Below are 14741 nucleotides of genomic sequence, written 5' to 3' on the forward strand. Positions count from 1 at the left end.
AGAAAGAGTAAGAACACCAACAGGAGGAGCTGGTAGGCTTCAGTGAACCAGGGTGGGACATCCTGGGGCCGTGGGTCCAGCTCCGCCCGGAGGCCTGAGCTGTCAGGTGAATCAGGTGGTGAACAGATGGTGAGATAACATGAGATGACAGACTGAGATGAGAGGGAGTGGACCCCCTTCTTTCCTCTGTTTTCCTCTCTCAAACATCCTCGTTAACCCAAGGATTCCCTCGCTGATATGACTCACACCTTGCTGTGGCTTTAGATAATGCGAGGTAATAGCATGTCTCGTTAAATGTCATACCAGGACTTCTGCCTGAGTAAACAGCACACCAGAGCTCCTCGCCGGTTACCCGCTGCCCACTTGTCTGTCGGGAGAATCAGCATTTTAATGTTTGCTTGCCTGAGTGAGTCAGTTTAGAGCTCACAAACGTCTACACAACAGTATTTATTTGCATCAGAATTTGAATCAGGGTTCTGCACAGACGTTTGGAGGGATTCTCTCATTACGCTCATTAATCTGAATAATGATGAAGCATGAATCACTCAAACAATGTATAAAAGGTGTTTGTGAAATAGCTACAAATGATAGAAAACTGCAAGGTTTTCCAAATCAACTCCAGTTTTAGAAATCACAGTGCTGTGACATATCCATGTCTCTGGGCAGGGGCCGGCATGCACATGTCCCATGTCCATGTGTGATTGGAGTCGACGTGCTCTAACAGGCACCAGGGCATGTGATAGAGGCTCCTGTCAGTCTGATGTTCTTCTGTCCGTGTGTGCCAATGCACACTGACAGGATTGTATGTTAGAGAAGGCCAGTGCTGTATGGTTTGTTGTTGTGTTGTCATGACTTTGGCCCTCAGGGGCCCTCACACCTCAGCTGAGCAACCACAGCCTTTTCCCCCCAGCTGACTGTTCACCCTTCCCCATCCTAGAGAAGACCCTATCTATCTATCTATCTATCTATCTATCTATCTATCTATCTATCTATCTATCTATCTATCTATCTATCTATCTATCTATCTATCTATCTATCTATCTATCTATCTATCTATCTATCTATCTATCTATCTATCTATCTATCTGTCTGTCTCAGTGTGTCTACTGTTCCAATCATCAGGTGACGACGAGAGACATTGCATCACGTGACTCTGGTCTGGTCTGGCCCAGACAGCTTGGCAACAGTTTGACAGTTTTATAAGGATGTTCGATGTCCTATCGCTCCGTCATGTCCATTTCCCAAAGTAACTTCATTTGATGCACTCCATCCGCTCACCGACCTGCATGACTCTCTCTCTCCGAATATCTAGTTTTCAAACGGCTCAGTGCTAAAAGCGGTGGATTTGATTACAAAGTCTTTTTATTAGGTTTTCCAGATGAGTGCAGTTCAACCGCCATGATTGTATTTTGCTGTCTTCACCAAACTGTATTAACGCGACAGATCAGGAAACCAGGATGGTTAAACGTGTGCAGCTTTGTGCATGACAATGTTGGGGAAGTTCGCATGGACTGACCGCATGCTGACCCTCGTTTACTGCCTTTTCATTGTTTCCATTTCGTCACTGGCTTCACTGAGGCTTTTTGTGGGGTTTTAATTGAAGCCGGATTTACACATAAAGGCGTGTGGACCTCCTCATTAGATTGTTTTCTGACCACTACTGCCAACATGAATGAACAATTGCAAAACGTCTCTAAGATGAATAAATAATATGAACATCTACTAAATCATCTCTGCCGTTGTATTTTCTCAGTCCCAGTCTGAGTTAGTTTTGTGTATTTTCAAATTGGTCTGCAATTAACTCTTAAGTCTTCAACTATTTTGTTATTTTGTCATAAATCTTAATTTATGTTCATTATTAACTGAATTTAATTAATTCATTAATACTGTCAGGTCAGTGCTTGGCAGGCTGCAAAGGGGTCAGCAGGATGATTATCACGGTTTCTATATAATGCTGGTGTAATGTAAGAACTTAAACTGGTAATTTACCATTAAAATGCCCTAAGACCTCCTAAAAACCCTGTCTCGCACGATGCATTACAACTGGGTCAAAATAATACATCACAATGAAATGTTTTTAATTTAGAATCTACACAGCAAAAGTATAAATGCATTATTGTTACAAATAACTTACTAGAACTAAAAGGTTGTGCTCTGCAGAAAATGGATCATAACTGTTTTTGTTTGTTTGTTTGTTTATTTTTAGGTGGATAATAATGAATCATTAGCCTATAAGCAGCCTTTTATTGCTGTAACTGATCAGATTGGAGCTTGTTTTTAACTACGAAAGTTTAATTACACACTTTATACAACTGCAGTCATGGTAAACATAAAAAGTGATTCCTTCACAAGCACAATATTTTACTTCTGAAATGTAGTTAGTGTACAATAGAGTGAGTGTATAGTACCAGATGTGTGCATCTCTGAGTCCTGTGGAAATCACAGTCTTACTACACTTCATTTGTGTGAATCTAACTTTCAGTTATAAAGTCCATTTCAAACATGTCATCAAAGGATGATGAATATCACAGGAACTGCCTCGGCTAATATCAAAGGACTACTTTACTGGAGCACCTGTTGCTTGGATGCCAGTGAACTGAACCTCAGTGGTTAGTTAAACTCTTTTATTTTAACAGGTTAAGTGAAACCTCTGGAAACAGTCCAACAAATCCAAGCTGCTGCTAAACTCACTGGGTGGAAAATGCAAACCCCCTCAATTTGCTGCACAACTGATATGCTTTTATAAAGAAATCCATCCATATTGATCAATTGTAGTGACGCAATCGATTTAGAGCTCCTAAATTGATCTGAACTTTAGTTGAAAGAGCGTTAAAAGCTGCTGTCGATGTATAAAAACACGACCTTCCTACGTGTTCCTCCACTAACAGGTATCCTCAAGTGTCCGCTGCTGCTCCACCAACTCCTCCCACTCGGTCCTGTCATCATTATAGGAGAACCATCCTCCTCCCGGTGGAGCTGGTACTCTGAATGACTTTTCACAGTCCGGTGCCCCGACAGGACTCAGCGGTCATGGCAGGCAGTCTGACCCACCAAGGCTCCCCGAACCCCGGCTACAGCTCCAACAGCGCCGTCCCGGTGCCGGTCATCACACAGACGGACTCCAGGGACAAATGGAGCAAAAAGATGGATTTTCTCCTGTCTGTCATTGGATTTGCGGTGGACCTGGGGAATGTTTGGAGATTTCCGTACATATGTTATCAAAACGGTGGCGGTGAGTGGTCTAATGATGTTTAAACCTATAATTAGTAGATAATGACATGAGCCAGAGTTAGAGCAACTTAAAATAACTGGAGACATTTATAAAAGAAAAAAAAGTGTCTTGTGGTCGATTATTTCGATTAACAAGCAAAAACTGTCCACGGTGCTGAATATCACTTAAATTTACATTAGAAAGTTTTCATACGATTAAACATCTCTGTTTTATTTGATGCTGCAATGGCAAACTGTTTTCTACAGAAATTACACTGATTACATCAGAAGAAATAACTGTGTTGCATATTTTGATGGCAACATTTTGTCCATTAATCAATACTTTAAGTAACTAAGGGGAGGTTCATTACAGCAGCTGATTACATGGAGTTTACTGGACAAAACAAATAAAATATATTAAAAAAAGGGGTAAAAATATATTTAAAAACACAATTACAGTTTTTTTAAAAAAAAAAGGTTGAGGAAAATGAATATGGTGAAGAGTGTAAACAAATTAATAATTTTGATGTTTAATATAATATTTTGTGTGGTGACTGAGAATGAAGGCAGTTACAGTTAAAAAAATAACCTTTGAATTAAAATATAATGTAAGTGACACCGTTTTCTGACTTTATAAAAGTCCCCAGTGTGTCATTTTTCACATAAACCAGCTACTCGTCATGGCTTTCATGGTGTAGCCCTATGTGACGTGTACCCTGGCTCCTCTCCGTGCAGGTGCGTTCCTCATTCCCTACATTTTGATGGCCATCTTTGGTGGTGTGCCGCTCTTTTACATGGAGCTGGCGCTGGGACAGTTCCACAGGACCGGAGCCATATCCATATGGAAACACATCTGTCCCATTTTCAAAGGTGAGGCCTCAAACTGAGCTGCTCGGCAACACAGCTTTATGAAGAAATGGGAAGTCTGAATGCACGATAACACTGTCCCCATTTAGTCTTCTATTTCTGTCTTGTCCGAAAGCAGCCAGATCACCATAAATGATAACAAAAAAAGCCAGTGAAACATCAAAGTGACATTTCATGGGTGACTTCTGTTGTTTGTTTTTTTTCCCAGGTATAGGATATGCCATATGTATCATCGCTTTGTACGTGTCCTTCTACTACAACACCATCATCGCCTGGGCCCTCTTCTACTTCTACTCCTCTTTCTCCAGCATCTTGCCGTGGACAAACTGCAACAATGTGTGGAATACCCCCAACTGCACCAACTATTTTGGCATAGACAACGTCACCTGGACGAATTCCTCCAGGTCTCCAGCAGAGGAATTTTACACGTAAGTGCATGTAAGTGTGAGTAACAGAAACCACATATATAAATAGCTTTACAGCAATACTCTACACAAATATAGTCGGCTTGTGAGTTTGTAGTGGAAAAGCCAGCGTCGTCTGCTGGAAACCCGGTGATTTATCGGTTGTGTTTTTTAACAGGAGGAATGTTCTTGAGCTCCACAAGTCGTCAGGGCTGAGGGACGTCGGCGGCGTCCGCTGGCAGCTGCTGCTCTGCCTTTTCCTCATTTTCACCATAGTGTACTTTAGCCTCTGGAAGGGCGTCAAGACCTCAGGGAAGGTAGCACACCGCAGTTGTTTGATTACCGTAACACTGATGAGCTGTGGTTCCCTTATATCACCCTGAATGAATCTCTTTCCCCCACCCCAGGTAGTGTGGGTGACCGCCACCTTGCCCTACATCGTGCTTTTCATCCTGCTAATTCGAGGCGCCACCCTGCCAGGAGCCTGGAGAGGGGTCGTGTTTTACCTGAAACCGCAGTGGGATAAGCTGCTGGAGACCAGCGTGAGTTGTGAAAAGTTGATCGATGGGTTAGAAAACGCCTCCGATGTGCTTCATATGTTTGACCCCAATCCATGTAAATTAACCCCTTTAAAAGCTGCATTGTACTTAAAGAAATCTGTTACCTAAGTCCTCATCTCACGTGCAAATTGATCAATAAATAATAGTAATAATAAAGAAAAGGTTAAATATGTAAATGCATGCACATGTTTCATTTTTTCCACATGTTGCATATAGATCGAATTAGTTGATGCAGCATGTTTTACAGTATAACAAGTTATTTTAAAGCATCATAGATACTCATCTTAAATCGAATGTTCTCTGTTTCATTGAGGGTGATCAAAAAAGACACATCATATTTTGGAGAAACGTGCGTTTTCAGTTGTTCGGTGAAATGAAACAACACATCTGGCCGCGAGAGTTTAACAAATACATTCAACCCTGCGCTCTTGTCCCGTCAGAATCTGGATATATTTTTTTAAGACTGATGAAACGTTCTCGTCTTCATCCCCGACTTGTTGCTGCTGTTGCTGCTGCTGCTGCTGCTGCTGCTGCTGCTGTTGTTTGGCAAACATGTGTGAGTGCTTTGGTTGGAAGGGAATATAGATGAGACGAAATGAGATGCATAAATAAGCCACAGAGCAGGATAATAAGATGCATAATTGGTTTAGATTTTCTGCCCATTAACAAAGGCCTCCCTTTCTGTCTCACTCACCAATATCCAACGCTGCCCTCTTCTTTTTAACGCCGAATGCGAGCTCCTCTTCAGATCTCCCTGCGTACAGCTGTGCGGCAGCATCTCTGCGCTTGACAAAATGATACTGAGGGATCAGAACACACACACACACAAAAAATAAATAATAACAATGTTAAGAAGAATAAAAATAAGTTTAGTGTTTAACACCCATAACGATCTAGACCCAGAAATCATCCAGGTGAAGTCTCAGATGGTGTCATGACTCTTTCTGTCTCTGTGTTGTCTAGGTTTGGGTGGATGCTGCCGCTCAGATATTCTTCTCTCTCGGGCCGGGGTTTGGAGTCCTCCTCGCTCTCTCCAGCTACAACCCTTTCACAAATAACTGCTATCGGTAGGAGTGGCCCCCCCCCAACATCCGTTCACATGGAGTACGATGCAGTGATTAATGCAAATCAGTGGCTGTGGCTTAAATACAGTAGAGACAAGTGGTCTGGATGAAAGGCACATCATTTGCACTTATGTATGATCTGAAGGCACATCTCATCAGAATTTAAGCCTCAGTGACTTCAGTGCACAGTGAGCTACAGTCGCGCTGAGGATTAACGGAGATAGAGGCGGGAGCAGTGAATGCTACATAGTGTATATATGGTAGATGCTAACCTGTGTGAAGGACAGATTAAATTCACTGTCCTGCTATAACTAATAGTGTGCGTGGCTGATTAGTAGAGTGAGGAGGAAACAATAGTAGTAAACACACAGGCAGTGAATGAAACCGGACTTCAAACGTGTTCCAAACACAAAATCATATCGTTACACTCCTCGGCTCTCTTTTATTACTTTAGAAATTTAAATCATTTATTTTACAATGCACCTAATAAACCACATCTGGCTCAAAAAGCTGTATTTGCTAATGTGAGAATACTTCAATAAGTGGCAAGTGCTCTGGGACCATAGCAGATACATGTCCCCGTTTTAAAGTTAATTAATTTATATCGTTAGCCTAATAGCATAATAATTAACTTTTTGAAATACTGTTATATCAAAATCAATAATAAAAAAAATAATATAATGGACGTGCTAAAAAATTGTGTTTTTTCTCATTTTCCCAAAACTTTCAAACGTGACTTTGGCATTTTCTTTAATTAAACCTATTCTGCAGATTGACACTTTTGTAATTACTGCAAAGCTGTTCGGTTTTAGAACTGCGTGATGTATGCGGTTGCTAGGCAGGAGTGAGATCCTGTCTCAGAGACAAAAGGCTGAATAGAATATGTAGGAAAATCATTAGGCGACGGTCAAGGAGGTCAGCGCTGACTGACTTCCTCAGCAGACAGAAACACGCTGGTGTGGCGGAGTTTTTTATCCTAATAGACCTAAGTAAGCCTTAAAATGGATTTTATGGGAACAATGACTGAGTATCATTCATTTCATTTCTTCCTCAACAGGGACGCCATTGTGACCAGTTTGGTGAACTGTCTGACCAGCTTCGTGTCTGGGTTCGTAATCTTCACCGTGCTGGGCTACATGGCAGAGATGAGGAAGGTAGACGTTGAGGTTGTAGCCAAGGACAAAGGTCAGCATATAAACAAATGGACAAAACAACAACAACAACAACAAAAGAAACAAGGAAAAGCTTTTGTCTACAGCTACATTAATTAAATCCTTTACCTTGTTGTCATGCTTCCCAGGACCAAGTTTACTCTTCATCACTTACCCAGAAGCCATTGCAAACATGATGGGCTCCACCTTTTTTGCAATCATCTTTTTTGTGATGATGATCATGCTGGGACTGGACAGCACGGTACGAACTGTGAAACCATTTTTTTACATATCAGATAAAATTACACAACATCAACCATGCATAAAACAAAGTAGCCTTTAATTTAGTGCTTTTCAGTCACATCCCTACAGTTTTTCCACTAAAAGATGCTAAATCATCATATTGGCTGATGTGTATGTTGTGATGTTTGTCTGATGTTTTTTCAGTTTGGAGGGCTGGAGGCGATCATCACTGCTGTGTTGGATGAATACCCCGAATATTTCTCCCACAGACGGGAACTTTTTGTTCTGGGCCTGGTAGTTGTCTGTTTCTTGGGCTCCTTGAGCACCCTTACAAATGTGAGTTGACAACAATAGTCGCCTCCTCGCTAGTTCAAATGATTATCTTCAAGGGCCATTTATTGTGAAGTTCAGGTAGCTCTGGTTGCATTGCATTGCAGTGAACTGACATCATGGCAAGTGTTGCTCCAACAGGGTTAACAGGTAGATTGTGATGTTGAAAGTCACTGTAAAATGTCACTGACAGGGTGGGGCCTATGTGGTGAAGCTGCTGGAGGAATTTGGAGTGGGATGCTCCATTATTGCAGTGGGCTTCCTCGAGGCCATTGCAGTTTCCTGGTTTTACGGTAAAAAGAACAATTGTCATTAACTCATTTTCTGTTGTTTTTTGCATGTTTTCATGTTTTGTTTTTTTTTTTTTTTTTGTAATCTATATTGTATTTTAATGATCCTTGGCTGTTTTCAGGCATCCAAAGATTCAGCAGTGATGTTCAGGCCATGCTGGGAAAAGCCCCAGGATTATTCTGGAAAGTGTGCTGGGTGGCCATCAGTCCGGCATTTCTGGCGGTAAGAGACTAAATTATATTAACAGGTAACAAGCGAATTTAAACGTCCACAATGCAGCTCAAAAACAGCATCTTTTATTCACGCGTCGAGGGGACTTTAACATGCAGTCCTTTAAAAAAGATCAAATAAGCATCGTCCACTTAAGTCATCCAGGGATGAATGGGGACGGAGCAGACCAAGATATGGGCGAAAGCTTAGTTTAACATCAAAAGACGACCAGACCCGTGGCCTTTGAAGGCTGCGGGAAACCAAACAGCTCAAGCCAGTCTGAAAATTAAACTCTGCTCCATGTGAGATATCTACTGTAAAACTTTTTCTACTGCGTATATATTGCAAAACACTCGGGCAAAATGTCAATTTTCCCTCTTATACATATCTTTGCCTCCTATTTGCATCTCTCTCTCTCTCTGGTTGTTGACATTTTGCATTATTACATGCCGTCCGTCCTTTACGTATTCCTCTAATAATGTGCCGAAGTGTGACAGGTATATTACCCTTCCACAGTAGTAGTATGTACGAATATCAAATCTGCATTAACATATATGGAAATGTTATGTATTCCCAACTCTTCTCAGTATATCATAGTGAGCTCCCTGCTGAAAACGCCGCCCCTCACGCTGTTCGACTATAAGTACCCAGACTGGAGCATCACAGTCGGGTACGTCATCGGCTTCTCATCCTTCATGTGGATCCCCATCTACATGGTCTACAAGCTGGTGTGGACCCCTGGTTCTCTGAAGCAGGTCAGAGAAAGAAGTGTGACAAATCCTTAAAAAGGCACATTTTCCTTTCCTCCTTGACTGACTCGTTTCCTCCACAGAGGCTGGCGGTGTGCCTGAGACCAGAAAGGACCATACCGGACATCCACGGCGACAGCCTGAACATGGCTGCTGTACCATAGAGAGAAGATCACCTCCGTGTGCTTGTAGACTCCCGCTCAAACCGCAGTCTTGAGTTATTTGTGGCCGAACCTGAACATGATCTGACACCATGACTGTTTTGCCTGTTTATAACGTTGAACAACTTTCACTGCATACTGTATGTACACTCTGTTAAAAAAAAAAAAAAAAAAAAAAGTTGAATGCTGCTAAATTTGTAACTCTGAGAGGAACTGAGATAGCAATACTCGTATCTTTCACTGCCTGTGCGATTCAGATGCATCACAGGGACAGTCAATAGCTTTCACATGTTGTCATTTTTCAAGTGTTGCTTTCTTGTGGTGGTAGGAGTCGGTAGTCGATGTGGTCGGTCTGTATTTACCTTACGAGAACATGATGCCAAGGAAAATTATATTAAAAAAAAAAATGTATTTCTAAATGTAACAGTCAGCATATCATTTGTATTGCATGGGAAGCATTTCCATTTAAGTTCTATATTTCTGTGCCACGTGACAGTTTGATGAAGTGATGAGGTTGAGCACTAAACTGATCAGTGGGGCAGCGCGTTGCATGTATTTTCAGATTAACTGGGACCAAACCTAAATCAGTTTGATGACACTCTTGAATACATACGGCATTTTAACCAATGCCGTATTTTTTTTTTTATTATCAAAACAGTAGATTTGTAATACAGTGCTTAAATGAAATTTAATGGCAGCTGCTTTATGTATCTGCTAAAATGTTCTGTTTTCCCCACAAGTGTTTGTAATGGATATAAGTGAGGCGCACAGACAAAGACCATGTTATCATTATATACTTCTAATTATGATTATAGAGAGTATTATTTTTTACAAATAAATATACACAAAATGTAGTGTTATTTTATTTTCTTTAGCGTCGCTGTAGTTTTTCAAATTCAAAAGGACACATTTGGTCTTCATCTGATGGCTTTTCTTAACTCCACACGGCCTGTTTTGCCTTAATATTGACATATATATATTACACTGTATGTACAAATATTGTAAAGGTTATATTGATATTTATGGATATTGTGCCTCTCCAGACAATGTTTTCTCGCTCTAATTGAAGACTGTTCAAATGTTTTTGTAGATATACAGTGTAATATGTTTTAGTCAGAGTTGTTCACTTATCTAAAATGCTTTATTTACCTTTATGGAGAGTAATGTGATGAGCAAGGTGGTGATAGTTGTGTGATTTCTGTCTTCTTCAACATGGTTTCTGTAGGCACATCTGAATAAATTAATTTCAGTATTGATTACATGTTTCGTCTTTTTGCTTCATTTCAGTCCCAGTGATACTGTGTTTGTTTCCTGAGTTGGAAAAGTGCAGAAGGTTACACAAAGGATTTGTCCTTGCAAATCTCCATAAGGCGATCTACGTCTCTGCAGTGGCTGTTTCTGCCCACCTCTGTTAGATATTCTAATTAACAAGCTAATTTGCAACATCCAGAATCTATCAACATACAAGGGAAAACCTTCAAATGCTCCGCAAACCCTCAGAGAGACAGAGGCGCACTCGCGCCGTCGCCTGATTTCTGCCCTTTAGATCTCTGCTTAAACAGCGAATTCTAATTCGCTCCAGTGACGGCAGGTACGAATGTACACGAGAGTGGAGGGTGGTTCGGGACATATGATGCCCCATTGAGCTGCTGGTTGATGGACGTGTAGATCAAAGCCCCTTTGTGCCAGTGACTGCTATTGAAGTAGAGAACAAGCAAGCACAGGGGGGAGACACATAAAAGAGACACGGCAAAATAGGTGGTTTCTCCTCTGCCTGACATGAACAGCACGACAAACGGTACGTTAAGAAACAAATGGCAGCTGTAGATGCCTTGAATTGCTAGGCCAATAAGGGTTGCTCATAAATACATGAGCAGTAATAACTATTAAGAAAACCAAATACTCTCAGCTTTAACGCTTTGCATCCTGGTACTATACAGTATGTGCTCTGGCTGTATTATTACTTCATTAGACCAGGAAACCTCTTTCTACTGGTCAGTGATCCAGTACTGATGCTGAGATGACCATACTGGACCCTTTCAGCAGTGGACACCATGACCACTCTGTGCCGCCCCCATGTGAACCACTAAGCTCAGGATATCGATGACTCTGCCACCGATTCATCCACTTCTGTTCCTTGGACTGCTCTTGATAAGTCTGACCAGTGCAGACCCGAACACCCCAGAAGAGCAGCAGTTTTACAGATGTTCCAACTCAGTTGTTTACCCATCACAAGTCTCTCAAATCCTCCCGTTTGTCTATTTTTCCTGCTTCTGTCAACCCTGAGGACAAAATATTTACTTGCTGCCTAATGTATTCATGCATCAAATGCTGCCAAGATATCATTTACTTGGTCATAATGTTATGGCACATTTTTGTTTGACTCCTTTCAAAGGGACACCGTTTGCTTTACTGTCAAATAAAACAGCAGAAGCTTAAAAACTGAAAAGATAGATGGAGTTCTGATTGTTCACTATTAACTCATCTATCACTGTGATAAGCTGTAATAATATGACACATCAACTAAACAGAGTTGTGAGGACTTTCTTATTTAACTTGTGAGCCCCGTCCTTGCTTACTAGAGTTGTGACACATAAAAATCTGTTGATTCAGTTGACATGTAACCTATTAAAACAGGATCTCTGACTCCATGTAATGAAACGTCGTTCCTGTTGTGATGACTTTACCCAGGAAGCCTCCAGTTTTAATTCTAGGCCGTCGTGAGTGACATTTCCTGACGCTCATTAAGCATCTCTGCCATGTAATCAGGAGCTATAAGAGTTGTAATGGTGCGCAGTCTTCTATAGAGGATGAAGATAAAGGCCACATACATCAGTCATGCATGGTAATTATATAAGGATGTAACCTCAAGGAGCTTGACCTTTCGATCTATTCTTCATCGCTCTTTGACATTTCACAAATGGGAAATGTGATGGAGGCCCCACACTTTGTTTGATGGTTACCAGTAAGAGAAGAGATTTTTTTTTCTTGCTCTCCTTGTATTTTCGCAGTAAAACCACCTGGAAACACCTGAAACTTTCAGTCTGAAACATCCTGATATTTGCTCAGCCAGCTCAGCCGGTTGACACAAAATTAATTTACAATATTTTTGACAGTGCACAGTTGCCCAAAAAGTTGGAATAACTTTATTTTCAGACACACTCCTCTTTTTATTCCTATTTATATGAGTCACTTTGTTACAATAATTTCATGTGTGTAGTAAGATGTGGAAAGATTCACTGGTTAAAGCTTCTCAAGTTAAATATAATAGGATTTTCTCTGTGCTCTACAATATTACTCTGAAAATCTTGCGATTTAAGACTGTGAATGAGTCACAAGTAGTGAATGTGCACCTAATTTTCTAAACTAATATGTACATGGGAAACACGTCATGGGAGGTTTCCTGGAAATAACTGGTAATCAGTACTGTAACTTAGTTATAAGACAAACACAAGCAGATGTTGCCTTTAAAATTAAAGTACAAATTAAACATACTGCAATTCAACTGAAAAAAAAAAAAAAAAAAGAAGAAGGTTTCTTTGCAGTTTCTTTGCAAAATACTGATATAGCCATATTATCGTTAACCTGCCTATGCTAAGGGTTGCCCTGCAGCGGCCGTCTTATGGTCAGTGTAGATGCAAAGATTTTTTTGTGTAAGTTTTTATTCAGGAGGACTAACTACTATCCTTCTGTCTTCCAAGGAGTCATATGTCAGCAGGAACAATAATAACATTCCTAGTGAATATAAATTGTAATATTAAAATATTTACCATAAGAAAAAAATATCGATTTCTATAGCTAAAAAGTGAATATAAGTGATATGTAAATAGTAACAATATATATATACATATTAACACGAAATGTCTGATGCTGATCAGCTGATCTTCATAGTAGTTAATAAACCGGCGGCTTTAGGACCCAGATTCCACAGCGGAAGGAGAAACGCCTCACGCTCTCATCCTCCTCCTCCTCCTCCTCATCATCATCCTCCAGCCTCCGCCGCTATGATGCAGCATCTCCTGCCACCAGCTGTAATAATGTGTTTGAGTGAGTTAGTTGAGGCTGAGTCGGAGGACTCCGCCCTGACAGAGAGAGCTTATGAGAACCTGCAGAAGCAGGATTTAGGTGAGACTTGACGTGAGACTGTTGTCACGAGCGAGAGGCCTGTTAGCGACCATTCATTACGCAGGACATTGTAAGGCGTCTGTAGACTATAGACATGTCCGATCGTCTTTAACCTGCAGACTCGCTGATAAACTGACCGGTAGCGTGAATTAATCCATGCTCACAGACAGCTTGTTAAGGTGTTGTTAAGGTTTGTTGTCACTGGCGCTTCAGAGTGTGCTTTTGTCCTCGCAGTCTCCCTGGGGAGTGTCCTCGCTGTCCTGCTGGTGCTGATGATCATCATGGCTATCTGTGTCTACAAACCGCTGCCTCGTCGCTGAAACCCGGAGGGGGGACGGAGCGAACAGAGACAAGAGACACGGAGACAACCTGCTGACGATGTCCTCCCCGGTGCGGAGTCGCACCTGCACCGGGGAGCCCCGGTAAAATGACAAAAACACCTCGTGACCGCACCAGAATGAATGGAGCAGCCGACGTCTGCCACCTAGCTGCCAAGAAGCGTCCCTGAAAATACCCAGACTGCACCTGTACTGCACATGATAACGCACATGACGGCGGTCACTGGACTGTCTTTTACATGTTTTTAGTGGTGTTGATATTTGCGTAAGTGGGATCCAAAAACTGTGTCTGGCAAAACAACCCTCACTAAGTAGCAGTGTGGCTGTGGGAAACATGGCATCACAGACTAGTTAAAGTGAAGCTGGATTGTTATTCTGAGTAAAGAGGAGTTCAAAATATGATCCTGAGAGGCTAGTGTGTGGTATCTCAGAGGACAGGTGGAGGTCCTGAGCCACATCTCAGGAATCAGGCCAAACATATGGGCTAAGACATGCTGGCTTTTCACAGAGGATGATTTCCATAGTTTGAGATGTGTGATAGTACAAGAATTCCACCATGACCAAGGAAAAGCAGAACTCCATTTTTCAGAGACATGCCACACCCTCTGTTGTTCCTGCATCCTTATGAAAAAAAAAAAAAAGCAGCAGGTAATGAGCACAAACACACATCAAAGCTGTCTGAGAACGATGTGGAGGTAAAACGAGTTACCAGGCTTCACACTAACTTGTAGAGGGAGGGTAAATGTACATTTTCAGATATCCAGCTTTTGGACCTCACCGTGTATTTGTTATCTATTTATTTTTTATTTATTCTGAGTCGACTAATGCAAAACAGGTGGCACAAGATCAGTATAAAGTATTTACACCTATAATCTGTGCCATTGCCTATACTGCGTACAGTGTGTGTCACTACTGTTTATTTATTTATTGAACTGAAACCTCGTAATGGTCTTACTCCGAGAGAAACGTGTGCCTCGAGTCTGCAACTATTAAAGTGAGATTACAAAACAAGAGTTGTAATTGCTTTTTTCTCCATCT

The 14741-nt window shown here is 41.3% G+C and overlaps 1 protein-coding gene and 1 long non-coding RNA gene across 2 annotated transcripts; both read left to right on the forward strand.

Annotated features, from left to right (window-relative positions):
• Window positions 1–3012: 3012 nt before the first annotated feature.
• Window positions 3013–10461, forward strand: slc6a4b (solute carrier family 6 member 4b). Its single transcript, XM_047592007.1, has 13 exons — window positions 3013–3232; window positions 3946–4080; window positions 4286–4505; window positions 4660–4798; window positions 4889–5023; window positions 6005–6108; window positions 7163–7290; window positions 7406–7518; window positions 7704–7835; window positions 8023–8122; window positions 8242–8342; window positions 8918–9085; window positions 9163–10461. Exons 1-13 carry the CDS (start codon window positions 3031–3033, stop codon window positions 9241–9243), a joined length of 1758 nt encoding a protein of 585 aa, XP_047447963.1. The 5' UTR covers window positions 3013–3030; the 3' UTR covers window positions 9244–10461.
• A 2004-nt stretch (window positions 10462–12465) lies between these two features.
• On the forward strand, window positions 12466–14714 carry LOC125012208. The gene is made up of 2 exons (XR_007113247.1): window positions 12466–13365; window positions 13600–14714. It is a non-coding gene; the product is annotated as an uncharacterized LOC125012208 (long non-coding RNA).
• The last annotated feature ends 27 nt before the right edge of the window (window positions 14715–14741 follow it).

This window comes from Mugil cephalus, chromosome 8 (genome assembly GCF_022458985.1).
Source record: "Mugil cephalus isolate CIBA_MC_2020 chromosome 8, CIBA_Mcephalus_1.1, whole genome shotgun sequence".
Taxonomy (NCBI): domain Eukaryota; kingdom Metazoa; phylum Chordata; class Actinopteri; order Mugiliformes; family Mugilidae; genus Mugil; species Mugil cephalus.